At 34.8% G+C, this 22,221-nt stretch overlaps 2 protein-coding genes across 2 annotated transcripts in view; one reads left to right on the top strand and one right to left on the bottom strand.

The window, feature by feature from the left end:
- Positions 1–5,158, top strand: part of LOC118192773 (putative glutamate receptor) — a 45,400-nt gene extending 40,242 nt beyond the window's left edge. The window contains exon 9 of the mRNA XM_035363789.2: positions 4,474–5,158. Coding sequence (XP_035219680.1) covers positions 4,474–4,816 — 343 coding nt within the window. The 3' untranslated portion in view covers positions 4,817–5,158. The remainder of the gene's footprint in view (positions 1–4,473) is intronic.
- The window catches only part of LOC118192775 (uncharacterized), a 153,607-nt gene that overhangs the window by 92,576 nt on the left and 38,810 nt on the right, over positions 1–22,221 (bottom strand). The window lies entirely within an intron of this gene.

Raw genomic sequence — 22,221 nt, forward strand, 5'->3', positions numbered from 1 at the left:
ATCCTTGTTACACGGGTTCCTGTGGCTGCATACAGGTCCCGAGAGAGCTGAGAAGCTGTAGCCCCTCTGTTACGCCTCATTAAAATGGACAAATAACGATCTGCCTGTTGTGGCTCTTGGGCGACTTTGCTTAGGCTTTCTCTCGATGGATCCAGTATCCTGAACTGTTTCCATAGGTTACACACGACGCTGAGCGTTAAATTAACTCTGCGCCTATCTGGACTTGCGATTGGCTTGCCTCTAGCCTCCACACAATTCGTCACATCATTTCATCATCTAAATGTTCGTGGTTACTCATTTTTACTGTACCGATGTGAATTTAACCGATTGCAAGATGAACCCAAGAAATTCGCCGAGGTGTGCTAGCGAACGGAATTCGTCTTACACTCCACGCGCTTATAAAGTCTGTTTTTTCTGCTGGCTTCGTTTACACACACTTACGTATTTGCCGTATAAGATTTGCATTTTTATCTAGAAGCAGTGGTTTTTTCCTTCAGTTCAGTTCTTTTCATGCACTTCGATAATATGTGCAAATTCTCTTAATTTATTTCACCAGTGTACTAGTGTTCAGCGAAGTTACCGCTCGGCCGCTAGTTGGCCCTTTTGAGGGTGTAGAATTGCTTTTGCTTATTTTTTACGTGCTCCACCTTTAGGTTCTATACCGCAACAGAGGAATGTCTCGTGGAGGGGCTTTTTAAGGGAAACTTACTCGTATCCACATTACACTTGGGAAAAACCATGAAAACGCCCATGCAGCCATCCCGTTCGCCAAAACTCGAACTCCCAATATTTAGCAGCTGTTACTGCTCCGCCACTGTGGGCCAGAGTGTAGAATCAATTATATTTTTTCCGAAATCCAGTTAGACGTCAAATAAGTGTAAACTGCAGTTCTATTGGAAAATTGATTAAGTGTTTAAAAGAATATATCCAAAATTATTGGATATTAGGAGTACACAAAAATTTGAAAATACGTTTGGTCATTTAGAAATACATAATACAAAAAAAGTTAATTTATAAATTAGGAAATTAAAAGTAGACATATCTACCATATTTGGCGAGGCAGAGCTGTTTAAAATTTCATCAGATTCACCCCAGGTGTTCAAATTCAATTAAGTTCAAATTCAAAAGGGCAAATTTTTTTTTCTGATTACCGATAGAATATGAGCCCCTCATTTTTTTATTAATGTGCATTTGTATATAGATGAGTAGATTCATGTGTATATTTTTGAAAAAAAAAGAGAGTATAAAGTTGGAAGTAGTTCCAACTACTGCAGCAGTTAATGAAAGTTAATGAAAAGGAAACTTAACACCCGCTGCTTTTCGGATTGAAAGCAAATTTAATTTGTGACATATATAGTTAACAGTTTAAATATAAAGAAAATGCCTTCTGACACGGGAATCTGTCAAGTGACCCGAAGGAAATTAAAAAAACTAAGACTTGCGGTGGTTACAGTATATGAGAGTTTTGGATCTTTCAATTATGAGATACACGAGATTACACAAGATAAAAAATATTTACAAATAATTTCTTGTTGCGCTTTACGATCTCATCTCAGCTAATGATGTTTTAAGTAGGCAAGCCATTACTCAAAATGTATTTGACATATGGTTTACCAAATTTCAAACTATTAATTTTCAATGCTTTGAAATATTTTTATTTGACTTAACAAACTAGTAGTTATTTGGATCGACAACACGATGTACCTACATAACACAAATTTTTAATATATAGTATTCAGCAGACATGAGCCATCGGTTTTACTTCACAATATTTTTTATGTTTCAATGTTTTTATGTTTTGTGTCCAGTGAATGATGTTATAAAGTATTTTTTCCCTCCTTCCAGCATGACTTCGTGGCGTAACGGTTAGGACACTCGAGAGTTCGAGTCCGGGCGAGGGCATTGCTAATTTTTCGCGTCTCCCGCGTCAAAATAACCAAATATCTCTACAATGTGATAGAAGTTAAGCACTGGCTTCATTATGAAATTATGGAACTGTAACAGAATTTTAAATAATTTAGAATGATTGATCTCTTAGGCCTTAACAACTGTCTGAGCAACTGTACGAGGTTTATGACAAAGTTTGTCACGAATTGAATAGAATTTAACAAACAAATTGGACAACTTTAGAAGCGTAACAGAACGCTTAAAACTAAAGTTAATGCTTAAAACTAAAGTTAAAGCCGTTGTATCCAATCTTATGACCTTTGAGCAGATCCTATGAACAGATCTTAATGTGGAGGAATGACACATTTTATGTAAAGGAAATACTGATTAATTAGGAATAATGCTTTAAATCAAGGAATAAAAATTATTTACTTCTACTTACTCTCTACTTCTACTACTCTACATTATTTGCTTTATGTATGAGTTTCTAACAAAAGTAGGATGTTAAGAGCTGGCAAATAGATAACATAAAATAAGGAAGCATCAACGTATGCATTTAACATTCACCGTATATAATCTTTCATTTACATAAAATGTAAAATTTCCATATATATAGGCTTCAAAACACATTTGCTTTACAAGTTCTGTTTGAAGCGTTAAACAAAGGAGATTAAATTTTTTTTATTGTTTTGGCTTTAATATGTACAATTTTCCCTTTTTTTATAATTTTTGTTTTCAGTTTTTTTTTTTTAAATTTGCGTTTTACGTTTGTTTTATGGAGAAAATAGATTTAACCTTCAAATATTTAATACGGCATTTTCTTTTTCTTTTCAATTTTCTAGATTTTGATTTATATATATATATATATAATTTATTATTAGAAAAATTTTTTATATATATAATTTCCAAGGAACAGAAATTCAGTTAACGGAAACATTTATTAGTCACTATTCTAATTAGAATTTTAAATCAGTATAATCTAGTCCTTTATTGCAATAAAAACCATTTAAACACCAAATTCAAAAGTACAATTTTTTTAGTACTGGAAAAGTAGTTAATGTCATTGACTGCAGATTAATTGACTTATTAAGAAGAATAGAATAAACCAAGCAATAAAACAATTGTGAGAGTGTTCCGTCTTTTTTCTATGTAAGGATAAAATAATTATTGTGCTAGACCTACTTCAAATATTAAGAACAAGTAATAGAAAGAAGTTAGTCCATTTAAGTCAGAAGACTAGTTATAAACTAAACAAAAAAGAGTTAGATATTCTTTTCAATTTAAGTTACTCGTTAAGAACAGAAATAAACAAGATCCTTACTTAAGAAAAACATTCTCCGAACCTCCATGTTCAAACTCAAAATTAAAAGTAAAAGAGAAATATAGATAAAAAAGAATAGAATAATAGAATAGAAAGAATCTATTAAATTTAAGAACAATGTCAGAAATGAAATTAAAGTAAACCTACTTATCTGGAAAATTTAAAATGGGTTATGGGTTATTTAATTATGGCAAAGCACACGAGGGCTATCTGCCTAAAGGGAGGGATGCCTTCGTGGAGGACGTTCTAAGGGAAACTGGCTCGTATACACGTTACACATGGGGGAAACCACGAAAACGTCCATGCAACCAGCCGTTCGCGGGATTCGAACTTCGGACCGAACTACCAGTGTTCAGCGTCTTTACCGCTCGGCCGCTGGTGGGCGAAAACTTAAAATGAAATGGCTGGAAATTTATTTGTGCTCAGTAATGGAAGGCAAGAAGTTTGTAATAAAAAGTCTTTTTCGCTTAGATTAGCCTTAAATTGGTGAGAAAATTTCAAAATTAACAGTTTCTTGGAAATAATATGTTTAAGGTGGCAGGTACTAAAATAGCGCTTAAAGCTGCTATTAAGTTAGAATAAATATTCTAAGTAAAAGTAATTATAAATAAATTAATAAGCCCTAACTTGTATATTATATCGAATAAGTAGATTATATTGATCAGTAGATTATATTGATTTAAAATGCTAATTAGAATACTAATATGTGTTTTGTTTAATTTATTTTCTGTTCCTTGGAGATAATATATGAAAAACCTTTTCTAATAATAGATTATTGGTTTATTACTTAGAAGCTTTAGTGCACGTTTTGGCTTATTAATTTATAATTACTTTTACCTAGACTATATATATATATATAGAGAGAGAGAGAGAGAGAATATATATATGATAAGATTTATTTCTTTGATTGAATTAAGCTCTTTGGAGACTTTCAATAAGTGATACTTTGCATCAACACACCGTTTTATTCTTTTGCTATTGCACTTTTTTATGAAAAGCAATGGGTAACTAGATATAGTCAGAACAATTCTGAGAATTCTATAATGTTAAAAGAAGACTGCAAAGGATTGAAAAGATTTATTATTATTGTTTTTTGCCCAGGAATATTTGAATCTTGGAATAGGTAGTCTCATATCCTATCAAAAGTACTACATAAAGCATTTCCATTTCTTCTTAACTTCTTATCATAAGTTAGATAGTTAAATGCTTTTATATGGCTCTTAACATTTTTATTTAATTTGCATTTTTCATTTATTTCGTTTTAGGCTCACATACATCTTACAAGCGAAACTGACAGACCACTGGTTGAATCGAGTGTATACCAACTACACTCATTGTTCCAAGCAACCATCAGAAGGAACTAAACCGCTTAACATAACTGACATCCTAGGAGGTTTTGTCTTATGGGGAATAGGAATAGCAAGTTCTATTCTTCTCTTATTCGCAGAAGTCATGTCTTCAAGAAAAGAGAAAAAAGCTCAAATCAATAAATATTTATCATCATCAAATGCTAGCTCTGCTGTGAAGTCATCGAGTACTGCCCAACTAACTGAGCTAAAAAATGCTCCGCAAGTAGGGGATGATGAAATAATCGTCGAAAATGAATGAAAGAGTGAAATTGACCAAAATCAATGAAATTGAGAGGTAAACTGCTAAATTTAGTCTAAAAATTAAGTGGAGTAACAAAGCAGCTAGTTTTTTTGTTAAGAAAACTTAGCTTTATAAATGTAGCTTTTTTTGTGTAAAATTATTTCCATTCATATGTATATTCTGCTTATTCTCTGTAATTTTATAAGCTTGGAAAAAAAATTTTCCTTCATGCCATAAATAGAAGCAAGAAGAAATTATTACTCATGAACAAAAAGATTTCAAAGTTGATTGCGAAAAACTGAATGCGATATACACACATATTGCTTTTAAATGTTTAGATGATTACGGTTAACAATAAAAAAGTAAGAAAACTTAGGAAGTTTTATTTCACATCATTGATTTATTTATTTCATTTGTTTATTGATCTTAACTACTTATTTTGGATGGCTATTGTTTTACTTACTCTCTATTTTTTTATGAACCATGCATTTCCGCAGTTGTGTGAGTCGAATGGAGTAAGCCCTTTAAGGTTACTCGTCAAAGATGAAAAGAAATTGAGTTTTCTACAGTAATAACGAGGACAGAACATGCTGTGATACAAATTCATTATCGACATTTGAGGCTTTATGCTCTTGAGATATTGTTGGAAGAAAGATGAAATTGTAAGTACTCTTTATTTAACGGTTGGTGTGGTGGTGTATCGAGAATACGGCAAAGCACACTAGGGCTATCTGCCTAAGGGAAGGACTTCGTGGAGGACTTTCTAAGGGAAATTGGCTCGTATACACGTTACACATGGGCAAAACCACGAAAACGCCCATGCAACCAGCCCGTTCGCGGCATTCGAACCTCAGACCGAACTACCAGTGTTCAGCGATTTTACCGCTCGGCCGCTGGTGGGCCCTTTATTTAACGGATGAGAGTAATTTGTAAATGGTTAGTTGTTAGTTTAAGAATTCTGACGCAGCAAAATATAGAATATAACACGAATAATATAAATTTGTTGCATTAAAACAAAGTGTATGACTTTTAAATTATATATGCTATTAAATGTATAACCACTGTGTAACTCTGAAAAATACTTGAATCCAATATCGCATTAGCTAATAGCGAAATGATAACTGGTACATGACACAGAAATAATGTATCAGCTACGACACCACTCTTTTTTTTTTTTTTTTTTCCTTTGCCTGGAAACACCCACCAAAGAACTAGCAGGCATGCCTATTCGTCTGTTAATCAATTTGTACCGTTTCCGTTTGACATTGCTGTGGAGTCAAAGCTTTATTTCGTCTCCTGTTTCTCTGCAAGAACTACTCTTAATCACATAACCACGCGCATTCTCATTCCCATAAGGCTGTTCTCAAATCAAAACCCTCATTTAAATTATTAAGCTTTCTGAGGCTTCGGCACTTACGAACCCCGTTCTGCAACGCAATGGATTCACAAGCACACACACACACACACACACAGACACACAAGGCACAGACAAGCGCTACTGTAACACGTAGTTTGAGCTCCTGGACTAAATTAAAAGATTACCTTCTTCTTTTTCCTATGCACCATAAACTTCAGCCTGGTTTACTCTACTTATGAAACTAGAGCTGAAGGACACAAGCTTTCCTCTCCTCTCCTCTTCGAAGACCCAACTTAATGATCTATCGTAACTGCCCTTTCTATATGTCATTCCAGTTCTGACAGTGCAACTACGGTATACATATATGTTCCTATTTATATGGATGATAAATTTATCCTATCATTCTTTCCTTGAAATTAATTTATTTCCCAAATGTGATTTTGTAGATTTTAAAGACCTGAGAATTTTCAAAAATTTTGTCAAATAAATCAATGATAATTCCTTTTCTCTCTAACGCCATTTCGACTTACGAGAAGTTCTGCTTTTGTACAGCATAGAAAAACCTACATGACGGAGTAATCCCAATTTACGCTGTCTCGAATTTATAACAACTAGTATTTATGTCACCTGACTCAAATAGCAAGAAAATGATACAGCTTAAGAAACGTTCATTCGATGCTGTAAACATCAGAGATATAACTAACAACTAGAGGAAACTAGAGGAAGTGTCATTCACAACTAGAGGAAATCATGCTGAAGCTAGTAAAAAAAGAGTAAACATATGGTTTTTTATACACAGCGACTCACGACGCTAGAAGAAACTTTTCTGAGAAACGAGTTTCTTACAGCACTGGTTTAAACGGAAGGGTTTTTAGTTAAAGCTGCCACGCTTGACATTCTGTTCTAAATGATAATATGCATAGTAATGTTAATTCTGCTTCTAGTAGCAATGTAGACAATAGTAATTTGAATGCTAATAATGCTTCTGTTCCTATTAATTCTGATAATCAGGCAAATGCTTATACTCGGCAGCAGAAAGTTTATTCTCGTAAGCCCCCTCCCATCATGGTTAGACCTAAACAGGGATAGGTTAGGTTAGATTAGGTTATTTAATTACGGCGAAGCCTCTAGGGCTATCTGCCTAAGAGGAGGGATGCCTTCGTGGAGGACTTTCTAAGGGAAACTGGCTCGTATACACGTTACACATGAGGAAAACCACGAAAACACTCATGCAGTCAGCCCGTTCGCGGGATTCGAACCTCGGACCGAACTACCAGTGTTCAGTGACTTTACCGCTCGGCCGCTGGTGGGCCCCCTAAACAGGGTATTTCTTTTTACGATTTCGTAAAATTCTTCTCCCATATAACAAGTTCTTTGGCCATGTTAACGGCGAAGTTTTGAAAATTAAACCCGCAACATCAGATGACCATAAAGTACTTAGCAGTTACTTCTTAGATAATTGCCTTGAATACTATAGTTAATCCCCAATATAATAATAGTTATAATAATAGTTAATCCCCAATTTTAATTTAATTAATTAAAATTTATTATTTATTATTATTTTTGGCTATACCTACAGACATGGTCATTTTTCTAGTTGTCATTACGTCTTATGATTGCATATTTGACTCTGCTACCCAAGTTATGATTTTGTTACGAACTGTGTCTTTGTGTTTGATCATCTATAGAACTTTTTGAAACTAATAAATAATCAAAAATCAACAACTCTTCTATTCCAGGATAGCGTTTTTCCACGCGGGTACACATTACAAGCAAGCTGCTGTAAGCTGCCTGAGCCGACATTCTGTTCTGTAGAGATCTGGACTAAAATACATTCAAGTCCAAATATGCAGGAATGTATCTGTCCCAGGACAATTTACGAAGCTAATAAAAATGTTTCGCTGCGCGTTCTTTGCCTCGCATATGTCTTGGCCAAAAAAATGGTTTTCGAGTAAGTCAACCACTTAAGGTCGTATCAAAATATTTCGGAAGAAGAATTCTCGAGAACTATTTTTATGTTTTGTCACATGATATGAAAGAGCCAATCAACGTGGATCATTTTGATGTTACCATGTAAAGGGAAAAATAGTTCTCCAATAAATGATGGTTGACGACGGGCAATTCGATATTGCAACAAACAAAAAATTTACAAATTTTTGCGAAAGAAAGGAAAAAATCTTTTGTCTTTCTTTCAATGGTAAATTAGGTAGCAAAACTATCTGAAAGAGTTGTTCGTCTGAAATAAATGGATGTGTGAAACCAGCCATAGGCAACTCGGAAACCAAAGTTCCTGGAAATATTTCTTTCGATGCGCTGTTGAATATAGCCAATAAATATAACTATAACTAAAATATAAATTAACGTATTCTTTAGAATTAAGTTCTAAAGTTCTACATACTTCATGGAACTGCTACTGATATTTTTTAATAAAACATCCGAAATTCTTCAGATATGCTGCATAAAAGAATTCGTTTCGAAAAATAATTAGCTATTGCAAGGAATAAGCTAATTTTATTGATAATATTTCTAAGTATAGGCCTAATAAATCAAATCCTACAATCCTAGTGGTATATGTGTACATAATGTCATTCAAGTATCCAGCCGGTTGCGAATTTAGACAGGATGTTCGCAAATTGTTTCTCCAAAATTAAGGGAGTGATAGCACCACATCTTGAATCTTAAAAGCACCAAATCTCGAATGCTTCAGGTTATTATTAACTTGTTCATGAAGTCTATGATGTGCTCTTCATTTGGCAGACATGCATATAATGTTTTGAATGGCAACAGAAACAAAGTACAATGATTTTATCATAAATCATTTCTGACGCATCATATTCCGAACTATTCAGCCGGTATTGACAGAAAATTCTTTGAAACAACATCAATAAATTGCATATCCAGTCTGACTGCTAATCAGAGATATGAAACCTAAGCGAAGTGTGTGGATTCTGGAAAGGAGGGATTTCAAATTTCTTCCATAAGACGCAAGCGGTGGCATCCTACGGTTATCACAATAAGATGTGGAATTTCATGCTGGAGCCAGTTATGCGCTCCCTTACACAAGCACAATATCCAGTCTTTAAACGTAGATGGCTCTGCTCGTGAACTACAGTTTGTGAGATAGACAGCAACCAGCTGAAAGTAAAAAAAGCAGCCACGAACTGAAAGTAATAGCTTCCACACTTGTCCCTTTCATACACTAACAAATATTTACCTTGAACAACTTGCCAGGTGTTTTGGTGACTGCGTGATAGTTTCTAAACTATTGCTAGAACGTCTGAGGATGCAGTGTACGGCAAGTGCTGCACGGTTTGTTGCAGATTCTTCCGCTAGGGCACAGAAGAACATGTGGTTTATACATGATGGAGCTCCAGCACATTTTACCACTATGGCTTGAAATATTCTAAATATCACGTACATCGGACTTGATGGACCTGTGCCTTGATTTTTATGATTCACCGGCACCTAAATCACCTGGCTTCTTCTTCTTCTGTGGGCACATGAAATCGGTGGCATACGAAACCATTTTGATTCAGTACAAAATCTCATCGTGAGAATCTTTGCTGCAGCAGCCATAAATATGACACTAATAAACTACGTAAGGGTACATAAGCCTTTCATTCGGCGGTGTGAATTATGAAACGTCGCCTTTGGAAGCGAATTTGAGCTTCTTTGAGTTTTTCCTGATCTGAAAGAGATTTATTCGATATTATATTTCGTTAATTCTCTCTCTCGTGTCCCCCCCCACACTTTTGAAAGTTCAAACGAACACTTCCCTGACATTCTGAGTAGAATGTGGCCGTACGCTCAATTGTAAATATTGTTCGTCTTCGTGGTATTATCACTCTTCTTATTTTGTTGAAACAATTTATGAACATCCTGTATCTTGCACATTCTGCAAACTTTCGACATGAATTTTTACGAAATGCTTTGGTGTAAATACTAGGCCCCGAAAAAAATTACTCCACGATCACGTAACAAATTTCTTTACATTATTAAAAAAGTAGTACTTACGTTAACTATTTTTATCGAAACTGTCATTTGCTTAACTCCTAAGTTTTACCTTACAACAACTGCAGTTGATAATAACAGATCGTAAAAACAAAACATAAGTTATAGGGTAACCCCTACGAATTTCTGCTGTGATGAGAAATTCTCCATAAATTATGGGAATAAAGTTGGAGCAGGCTATTTGCACAGTAGATAAAAATTGCAATCAAGAGTCTTGAACACAAAACGTACGGGTCAACTAATGCGTAGCCATGTTTTTGAGGACATAACTTTGAAATAGCAGTATAGGGTGCAATTATTCTTTGAACTGCATTCCAATATTAGAGGATTCCTTAAAAATAACTATTGCAAAAACGCAATATTATAAAAATACAAGAATAATATTAAAAGAGGGGATGGAAATCCTAAGATTTATTCTTTTCCCTCATAAACTGTATTTATGTAATATTGCAGAGCTTGATGTAATGATGGAGGAAAGTTAACTGCGTAGATAATGGTCCATAATGAACAGCTTGATAGCCGTGGAAGATTAAATATTCATTTTTATTTCAATTGTCATTTGCGGCCACGAATAACTTGACACTCTAACTGTGCCTATTTCCAGAATATTTAAATTTTTTGTGTTGTTGCTTCAGGGAGAAAGAACACGGCAGCGTCTCGGCGGCAACAGGAGTAGAATCAAAATTGCGTAGTTATCCAGTATATAAGCTCACTGAGAAAGATTTCGGTTGTAGAAATTTTGAATTCAAATTCAGAAATTAGCTACGTCGTTGTATAATAGTAACATTATATGGATTAATCTCGAAATCACGCAGTCCAGAAAAAGTTATTATTACTTTTAGAATAAAGAGAGAAAATATCCAAATTAAAATATGGAATAAAGTGGCCTTTTTCAAAATTAAAGCTAATAGTTCGCTTTATATATTTTAAAATAAGTATGTAACCTTTCTCTTAGTAAGCTTCCACATTGTATAACTACGCAAGTTGGTTCTACCTCTGTCGCCGCTGAGATGCTGCCATCCTACTTTTTCATAACTTTTTTTCACAGCGAAATCATAAATGTAAATTTTTGATGTTGCCTGGATGAGACGAATTCCAGTCCCGAGTTATTTGTGGCCGCAAATGTCAATTGAAATAAAAATTAATATTTAATCTGCCTCGATTGCCACGTTAGCTCTTCACTATGCATTAACATTTGTGAAATCAATATTTTTTACAACATTACGTCTAATCTTCTACATCTAAGTATATACGAAGAATTTATATATAAATATAGTCAAGGTAAGTATGGTCAGTATTATTACAAAGACATTAATAACTCTACCATCCTACTATTAACTTAACATAGATAATTCTAAAATCGATGGTTATATAAGCTATGCATATATCCTTCAAAAAAGAAAACTAAAACTATTAAAATAATAAAAGGCCACCTGACCAGTGAAAACAGTATATTTTAAGCAGAATTAATAGCATTGATAGCAATACAAAAGCTACTAGAACATATAAGACAAATAAAAACAGCAACTTGTATACATAGTCTGACTGCCAAATAGCATTATATGCAATTAAAAACTTTCAACCCAGCTGTCTAATAGTAAACATAATTCAACAAATACTAAGCAGTTGCAATTAGTATATTATAAGAACACAAAAAAATACAAAGGATATATTATAAACACAAAAAATACAAAGGAAATAGTGATATAATATTCAAACCATTACCAAGAAGGCATCTTATCAGAAATCTGCAACTAAAAGCAATAGCAGTTGGTTTTATACTATTTAGAGAATGGTAAGGCACGTAAGGGCTGTTGTTAAGGGAAGAGATGCCTTCGTGAAAGATTTTCAAAGAGCTCGTACCTACGATATACAACGAAAACAACGAAAAACAAACAAAGGGAACAACGAAACAACAGAGGAAAACAACGAAAAACAAACAGAGGGAACGACGAAACAACACAGGAAAACAACGAAAATGGTCCATGCAATCCATTCTGCTCGCCGTGATTTGAACCCGTGTCTAACTACGATTTTTCAGCGGCTTCATTGCTCAGTCGCTGCTGAGCCGTATACCAGTAGGAACAGGATGCCACGCGAAAGTGCAGAACAACATTCATCAAGTAATGATCGAGTACACAAATAGAGCTAAGCCTCCCCCAAATAAACTGAATTCGTTCAGGCTATTTGCCATTTCCTTCTTCTTTCTACTCCAGAAGCACTTTATCAATATATACCTGAACCTATGATGAATTAAGTTTGCATTATTTATTCAAATGCCCAATAATAAAAGACCTCAACATTCGTTTTTATCATAAATAAATCCAAAATGTAGCGTTGTTTATAACAACATAGAAGAAACACAGTAGGAATACCATGCCGCCAAACCAGGGTAATTGTTAGTGACTCTGACTGCCGTACCAAAGGGCCCGGTTTCATATCCTCGAGAAGGCATGGAAGTCTGTAAATGTACAGTGGCTGGGCGTTATGGGAACATTCTAAATACGAGGTGAACCGAAATTCCGCTCGAGAGGCTGGTGGTAGGGGAAGAAGGGTGGAAGACCCTCGGATTCGTCCCCCTCCGGGGTTCTGTCTCTCAAAATCGGGAGTGGAATTGAGCTGAAGTCGGGCTGTCACCAATATGTTGCTTCAATATTCTTGCCAACGACAGGCTCATGTGACGCCTTGCCACGATGAATTCTGGTGTTGCTGTCAGACAAATGAGATAAATCACAGCAATAACAGAAATCTCATCAATGTAATGAAAATACTTGTAGTACCATGTTTAGGCATAGATCTATGTCATCCCTAACCAAGGATGCCAACATCCGATAACAATTCCAGTACACCCAGTTTCTTTAGTTGTTTTCTCCTACTGTTTCTTGCATACATAAAATACATTAAATCATTAGTTTCCAGTCTCCAACTTATACTCTGGCAATAAGTAATTAGGACTACTCATCACAAACATTGTGTTGTCAAAAATCCTTATTAAATTGTCAACTTATTCTTTTTTTTCCAAATCCGCTCAAGCGTTAATGCTGAATCCTGAAAATGTATTATACTCATAGAAGTTTACAATCGAAGTACCCTGAAAATGCATTATGTTCACAGGAGGTTACGGTCGAATAGTTTATTCCGTTGATTCTGGGATAAAGCACTGAACCCTGATTGCTTTCAAATATCAAATAAATTTCCACTATCAAAAATACCTGTATAAAATATATGTGCAATCAGTTATTAAGCTGTAAAAACATTATAATAATTAAAAGATGATTCAAAGTCTTTTATAGATAGGTTTGGCATTTTTTGAGAGGAAGGAAATAACTTGTTTTTAGTATTTTAGAAAAATAATCTTGTGTCATAAGTTTCTCGAAGAAAAAGCCGCAAACATAATATAAAATATGAAGAAGTTGGTTTTCTGACATTTAACGATAAAAAAAAAATGAACACTACACATAAATATCACTGTTTCAACCCTTGAGTACCTCTGCTCTTGTTTTAAAATTTTGTTCAGCTTGACCTGCTATGCAAACAAACAAATGTCCCTCTAACATGACACTGCAAAGTACACCATATAAATTCATCTCTATTTCGATTAAATCGCATTTACCTTTTGCATTTCAAAATGAATAATTATTTATAAAATACAAATTCAAATTTAGGAAGCATCTGATAACTGATGATGTTCCGTCAATAACATGGATAATAACAGAAGAAATTTTAGGCTTAATAAAGTATCTTAAGTATGCAGATATTTCTGCTGAGAAAGAAAGCTCAGAAGTTGAATTTGACAAGTCCACTTACAAACCTTTATAGGGATGCTAACTGCATCTGAGAACTAAAGTTAAACCCTGCAGACCGTAGACAAGATCGAAATACTATCGCTATCGAATCTACTTCTTAAATACTTACAACATACTGAAGAAGGTTTTAAATAACCCTTTTATTTTAGTCGAAAATTGAAGGTAAAAGACAAATCTTGCACTATGGACGAACCACCACTTGTGGCTATTAAGCAATAACCAGGTAGTTAAATTCAAAAGTGGGTAACATAATCTAAGACTACATATTCGATAGAATAAGAAATAAGCTCATTTATTTTATTGGTGAGTAAGGTTAAAACATCGGCTGGAGGGAATGCCAAATGAGAAATATTAATTTTAAATAGAGCTTCAGAGGGAATGCCAAATGAGAAATATTACTTTTAAATAGAGCTTCAGAGGGAATGCTAAATGAGAAATATTACTTTTAAATAGAGCTTTAGAGGGAATGCCAAATGAGAAATATTACTTTTAAATAGAGCTGCAGAAAACTAACAGCAGATGCGAGTGCCAAAAGTTCTCTTCTAAGATTTAAAAACTTCAGCTTAACTACAATGACACCAGCGTCTCTCGTAACAGTGGCATATCAGCTTGCTCATAATAACTTTTAACCTGATCCACATTTCCTTTTGCCCATTTACTATTTTGTCCTTTCAAGCACACCACTGTTTCTGATTCTCACGGGCCATCTCCAAATGACTCTTTGCCTTACCCACTAATTTCTGAATGTCTGTCAAAACTCTACAGACCTTCTTTCAACAACAAAAACAATTTAGCGAATGGAGTAATTAACCTTCTATCAAGAAATAATTCAGCCGTTGTCTTTCCAGTCGTATCATGTTTAGACCTTCTTATCGGAACTTAAACTAACTCATTGACAGCTATTCAAGAACTAGTGGTAATTTCTTACATTAGCTGCAGATAATTTTAAATATATATTATTTAATTGTATTCTCATAATTTAAGAAGCCGTCTTTCGAATCTGGGAATAAATTCTTCCCAGAATACAAGCATATGGTCCGTATAAACAGTATCTGCTTCTTTGCCAAGTAAACTCAAACTTTTTGCACGGCCAAAAGAACTATTAATGTTTTTTTTCTGGTAGAGGTATAATTTCTTTGAGTTGAACTAACTGTTTTGCTAAAATATGCTATCGGATTTACCTTTGTCCGTTGTACCTAAGCACGGCTCCTATCGCGACATTAGATACATCTGCAGCGATTTCTAATTTACCGTCCCCTTCAGAAAATTTCCAGACAGGAGCTTGGATTAAGTTTTTTAAAACCAGTGTTTGCTTCTACCGAACAAGTGAATCCAGCCTTTTTTCTTTTTTAAATTAATAAGGACTATGCTAGTGAACAAAATCTTTATGATTTTTCTATAACAGGACTACAAATTCTAAAATGATGCCAATATTTTTCTCCTTTTAATTGATGGATAGTTCTTGATAATATTGTAAGGATCTTAAGTTTTACTAACGTTTATTTTATTTTAAATCTTTACTATCACTTCTTATTTTCTATTTCCGGCCAGAATTAAAAGCTTTAACTTATTTATGCAAATTTGTCTGGCGAACGCCAAGTACTTAAGTTGTGGCTTTTTGCCAAGCGAGAGAGAGGAAGGAGTGATTAGAAGCAGGCCGCTTGCCATAGCAGTTTTACTCGGTTGCTGGTTGCCTTTAAGGCCAGAGGTTTAATCCTCTTGATAATTTTAAACGTATCGTAGTGTTAACAGTTCTCTGTACTACATACGGCCTTTCTGTTAATATAGGCCAATCTTCGAGTAGACACTTGTTTATTAATCCAAAGTTAAGTTTAGTTAGAATTTAGTTAATATTTTTATATTCTTACTTTCAGACCACAAGTGGTTGGTCTCTGTATTCCAAAGTCCGGAAATCATTGTAAAGAGAGAAAAATAAAGGGTTTTGTATACCCTTCCTGTGTATCTTGTCTACTTCCCACATTTATTGAACATAGCTTCAGTAAGCTCCCTGTTCCGAGTCAGGTCATTTAATGTTCCCCAAGCAAGTAAGGAGAAACACTGAACCTGATAATATTATCTGCAATATTGGAATCTTCTGTTTCGATTTCCCTCTCAGATGCCTTATAACTCAGGTGTCGGTGTTCTATGGCTGGAAATTTACATTTAGCTCCATTCACTTGAAACTTGCTTTTGTTTAGAAGCGAAAAAAACCCATAATCCATAATGTGTCCATCAATTCATTCGTTTGTGGCTATTTTATTATCTAAATGTGGATTTTCGAAGCACAGGTGTTAAAAGTTTGTCCATGGCTCTTTAGAAGGTTGCGACGGTTAATGGCAGACGCATAAGCCAAAAGGCATTCTGAGAAAGGCGTAAATCCCTGATTTCGTAATAAATGTGGTTTTTGGCTTATCCTTTGGTTTCAGACATATCTGAAAATATTCAGATGTAAGATCTATTGTCGTCGTATGTTTTCTGGATTTAATTTTTCTGATTATTTTTTTTAATTATTGATAAAGAGTAACTTGAATCATTTGTTATACTATTTAGTTTTCTATAGTCATTAGCGAAATGCCATGATTTAAAATCGGTGGATGAGAAATTATTTTTCTTCCGTCATAGTATTATAGAACTAGCTTAGAAACTGTTTATGGAGATTATAATTTTATTTTCAGCATTTCCGAAATATACACAGTCCAGTCACATTAATGTGACCATCTGTCAGAAGCCAGAATAACCACCTTTCCCAGAGCGGACTGCTGCGAGACGTGCAGGAAGAGAGTCACATAGGTCCCTGAAGGTGTTCTCTGGGATGTTGAGCCATGCCGACTCTAATGCCGTGGCCAGCTGCGCTAGATTACGCGGTTGAGGATCCATAGCGCGAACAACTCGATCGAGATGGTCCCACAGATGCTCGATTGGGTTTAAGTCAGGTGAGTTTCCTGGCCAGGGGAGGACGGTAAACTCATCCTGGTGCTCTTCGAACCACGCACGTACACTGGCAGCTGTATGGCACCTCGCATTGTCCTGCTGGAAGATGCCATCATCCTGAGGAAAAACAATGCGCATGTAGGGGTGAACATGGTCCGCAAGGACAGATGCATACTTGTATTGATCCATTGTGCCTTCCACAATGATCAGTGAACCTAGAGAATGCCAGGAAAACATTCCCCAGACCATAATGCTCCCGCCTCCAGCTTGGACCGTTCCGGCAATGGTTGCAGGGTGGTTCCTTTCAGAGGTTTCACGCCTTATACGCCAACGTCCATCTGTCCGATGGAGCATAAAACGCGATTCATCCGAAAACGCAACCTGTCGCCACTCAGTGGACGTCCAGCTGCTGTACTGGCGTGCAAATTCTAGCCTTCGCCGTCGATGAACAGCAGTCAGCATAGGTGCACGATCCAGGCGTCTGCTTCGGAGGCCCAGACGCAGCAATGTTCGCTGAATAGTACTTTGGGAGACACTTTTGGTAGCCCCTTGGTTCATTTTGGTGGTCAGTTGCTCAACGGTAGCCCGTCTATCTGCCCGAACGCATCTCCGCAACTGTCGTTCGCCTCTGTCATCTATGGCCCGTGGTGCACCACATTTGCCACGTCGCTGATTTTGAACAGTCCCATTTTGCCATGCACAGTACACTTTTACCACGGCGGCACGCGAACAGTTCACAAACTCAGCCGTTTCGGAAATGCTTCCACCCTTGGCCCGAAAGCCAATGATCATGCCCTTTGGAAGTCGGATAAATCGCTTCGTTTCTGCATTACGCCAACGATTGAAATGTTTTCCGAAGCCCTCACACACCCTTTATATACGCTCAACTGCACTGTGCTGCCACCTGCCTTCTGTGATTGGTTATTTAACTCTGACATGGAAAGTACGTGGTGGTCACATTAATGTGACTGGACTGTGTATTTTTCTACGGTTTCCTCTGTAGAGACGTTAGGTTAATTTTCGGAAGCCAGAGAGATGAAAAATGAGCAACCGCCTTCGCCGGGAATCGAACCACGGACCTCTGGAATACCGGCCCAGCGTGCAGAACCACTACACGACGAAGGACAATAGGAAAGTGGGAGAAACACCTTATACCTCTTTAACTTTATCATAGCTATAAGGTTTTTTGCTCTACATGGGGGCATGATTTGCTGTTTCTATCAAATGACTGACAACATGTATCACCTCTGGAATATCATTAAATAAGTCTAAAAACTTTCTTATTAACTCCTTCGCAGAGCATCCCTCATTTTAGTGGATACTATTGCGTACATTTCCGTAATCAATTAACAAACTAGAGCAGGTGAAAAACTAAGAGCAGGCGCAAATACCAGAAGCTCTCACCTTCTAAGATTCAAAACCCTCAGATTAAATACAGTCAAAGTTAATTTGCATTCTGGTAAGGAATACAGAATATTTGCGTCAAAGCTCTTATATTCAGCACGCAATAAAAAGGAAGCCGCTAGATTATTTTAACGTCAGTATTTCTAAAATCAATAAATGATAAAAAATATATTTTATCAATAAATGATAAAATAAAGCAAAACTGTAATTTCGCATAAAAACTTGTTTGTTAAAGACTGAGCTATAAAGTACTCTTGTAAAAATAAGAAATTAATTTATAAAAATTGCAATAATAGATTTCTTGCAATTTAAGCAATCTCCAAAGAAGTCGCGTAGGAAATTGTGATCAAAAAAACAAACGAAGTGGTTCATTACTCTTGAGTAATGAACCACTTTTAACCATGCTTTCGAGATACCAGTGTTTATTTTGAATAACGTCACTTCAGGTATTGAATTTTAAAGCATATTTGCCTATAAGAGAAAGATTCATTAAGCTGTGTAATGAAACAACCATAAAATAGCGCAAACAAAGCATTCATCTGTCTGAGATTTTAATGATATTTTATCTCAGTTTCGTTTATTCATGGTGAAGGTAAAAGCAACTTTCAACCCGGTAAGAATTTCGATTTTAAAACCATTTTATTAAACAAAACAAAAATTCTTCAAAATTTTAATTATGAATTTAAGATAGAAAATCCTTAATATTATGTTGAAGAGACATTAGGATTTTTGTGGAATCAAAGCAGATTGAAAAATTAGCAAACGTCTTCGCCGAGAATCGAACAACGGATTTGTGAAATACCGGCTCAGTGTGCTGACCACTACACCCCGAAGGCACACTAGGGAGGCGGCAGAAATATCTTATATACTCCCTTTTTTAAAGGGCGACTGGGGCTTTTAGGGGACCCAGTCGCCAAATCCTGGGTGAGGAGAATCATCATCCAACACCCTTTTTTAGTTTTGGCGCCACTGTAGAGACATTAGGATTTTTATGGAAGCAAGAGAGAGTGAAAAATTAGCAGACGCTTTTGCCGGGAATCGAACCACGAACCTCTGAAATACCGGCTTAGTGTGCTGACCACTATACCACGAAGGCACGCTAGGAAGGCGGAAGAAATATCTTATAATGTAAGGAAAAAAATGTTTTGTTCTACTTTACTTCACCACTAAATTTAGATTTACGTTTTAGTTGAAAAGGTGAAACCAGAGATTGAATACTTTGAGCAAATTTTCTTCCTTATGAGTTCTTAATGCTTGTAGTTAACATTTTATCATAAACTGATCTTTGAAATTAGAAAGAAGAAAGGAGAACGTATCACTGATAGATTTATGATGCTAGTATATTCGTAAGAAATAAACTTTATACTTTTCAAAAGTAATTTCCGTAAATTATATTGCTTTGTAAAATGACGAAGAAAACTTAAAGAAATAAAGCAAAGATAATTGATATAATTTTATATTTGAAAAGATTAAAATCTCAGTCTTCACAAACAGAAAAATATTTCCGATTATCAAGTTGCGAACGTAGCAGCTTCTAGTATCAATATTTGTATATCCCATGCAACGGTAAATAAAAATATGAAAACTAAGTTATAAAAAGTATAGGAAAGGCGCTTGCAAACTAAAAAAGTAAAACACCAAACTAGTCTCTTTTCTGAGATTAGCTCTTTTGCCTATGTTAATTTAATACACGCTTCGGATTTTAATATAATAGCTATTATTCATTATAATTGTAAAATCAGAAATGAATTATTTAACCTAACCTTTAAGAAATATTCCTGTAGATTTTACTATTTTTCAAAATAATGAAGGAATTTTTTTAAATGAAGCAAAGGTAATAAAAGGAAAGATGACATAACATTATTATTATACATGACTTCTCTAAATTTTAAAATTAAATTTAATTTTTAAGGGATTTGAATAAAACTACTATTAAAGCATGCAGAACAGGAACTTCTAAACTTTCTTTTTGTTTACAGACCTTGTAAATAAAAATCGTTTAGCTCACAGATACTATTTCCTTTTGATGAATTAAATTTTAATATTCAAACAGAAGTTTATTAAAAAGTCCTTATTATATCTAATTACACAGTAATTACTTATTAGACTAGACAGGTCTAAAATTATTATTTTGAAAGCAGGATAACCTTGCTTTTATAGGAAGATTTATTTCTGATATTTAGACAATTTTAAAAGATTACGCAGTACTTCGTTCGGGGAAAAAGTATTTGGCATCTAAATTTTATTCTAACTTATAATTTTTGAAAATTAAATTGAATTTTGGACATATTCATTCTCAGATACAAAGCTGCAAATATAAAATCCAGTCAGAAAATTTTTAAATCACTTAGAATTCTAATTGAGTTTCTTCAATTGATATAAATGTAGAATACTAGAATCTTTATCTTAAAAAGATTTTTCAAAAGAAACAATAAAGCAAATTAACAAAATAGCTAAAATCTGTTTTGTTTAATTCTGATATAAATAAATCAGTTGTAATTGTTTCGAGAAATCCAGTTATAGATTTTCAAGCTTGCATAACATTTACATCTTAGTATGAACACATAAACAAATTTATAATGTATTTTAGTTGGTTAAATGAGTGTTATAGCAGATATATCTGTAATCCTGAATAATTCAAGTCGGGAAAATTAAAAATATTTGGTATATAATCACACAATGCAAAACTATTCATAAAGATGTTTCGAATAATATTTATTTATAATATTTATAACTGTTTACTTTTTAAAGATGTCTTTTAATGGAGAGAGATGAAGAAATAATATGTTGTATGCGCAAAGATGCAATCAAATGTTTGACCATCGAGGCTTCTTTTCGTCTGTATCTCTAATTCAAGAAACATTCTCTGTGGCGAATGTAATCCTTGGACATCCGAGTTAAAGAATCGAGCATGAAGACTTATAACTCATTTCAGAGGCTTTATAACCTTTCCAGGCTTTTCAGATGTATCTGGGGGATCTGATGTTTTCTTCCGGAAAGTTATGCGGATCCACATCATGGAAACCTGGTTAACAATTTCTTGAAACTGAAACGTTCAGCGAGTGAATCGACTAGTTAGATCTTCTGCTTGGACTTCGCGGCACAAAAAGTTTTACAGGGATAATAATATAATATATAATTAATAAGATCCTCTTATCAGAGTTACTGCATGGCGAAATTCTTCTACAGATCTCAAGGGCTTAAAGACCGTATTGTTGGATGAGTGAAATATAATCCCTAAACTCCAGAAGGAGGATTCTTCTACAGATCTCAGGGGCTTAAAGACCGTATTATTGGACGAGGAAAATATCATCCCCGAAATCGAGGAGGAGGAGTATTCTTCTACAGATCTCAGGGGCTTAAAGACCGCATGACGAGTGAAACATACTAATCCCCAAACTCAAAAAGAAGAAGAAGGAATAGCCACATTATTATTAAGAGCATGGAATGAAACTATACGAGTGCATATGACTTAGAAGCATCGCATTCTTTAAACAAGAAGCTGCATTTGTTTTCAAAGTATTCAGTTTCTTCCCACCTCCCCCTAAGATTTCGCTGTCGCATGTTAAATCTTTTCTTGTCCATTTCATAGTACAATTCTGTGTCGTACGCACACAAATTAGACTTTCTATTTTATGTATCATGTTGCTATATATTACCTACAAAACATTCATTTGAATTTGTGAAATGCATGCAATGATTGCTTAGGCTTCCAGTGCGCGTGACAAATATAAAGGCACTTGAAAATTATTTTTTAAGTCCAGAAACATTGTAGGGTCCATGAAAGATTCTGCAAAAACTGTCTGCCTTATGTTTTGTAACTCAGCGCCTTATTAACTGAAAATGATATTTGAGGAAAAATTATATTTCTATATAGCATTCTTTATGTGAAGGTATATCTTTTGGTCTTTCAC

The sequence above is a fragment of the Stegodyphus dumicola genome, chromosome 12 (assembly GCF_044657685.1).
Source record: "Stegodyphus dumicola isolate Sdum_Otavi_A_Nest chromosome 12, ASM4465768v1".
Taxonomy (NCBI): domain Eukaryota; kingdom Metazoa; phylum Arthropoda; class Arachnida; order Araneae; family Eresidae; genus Stegodyphus; species Stegodyphus dumicola.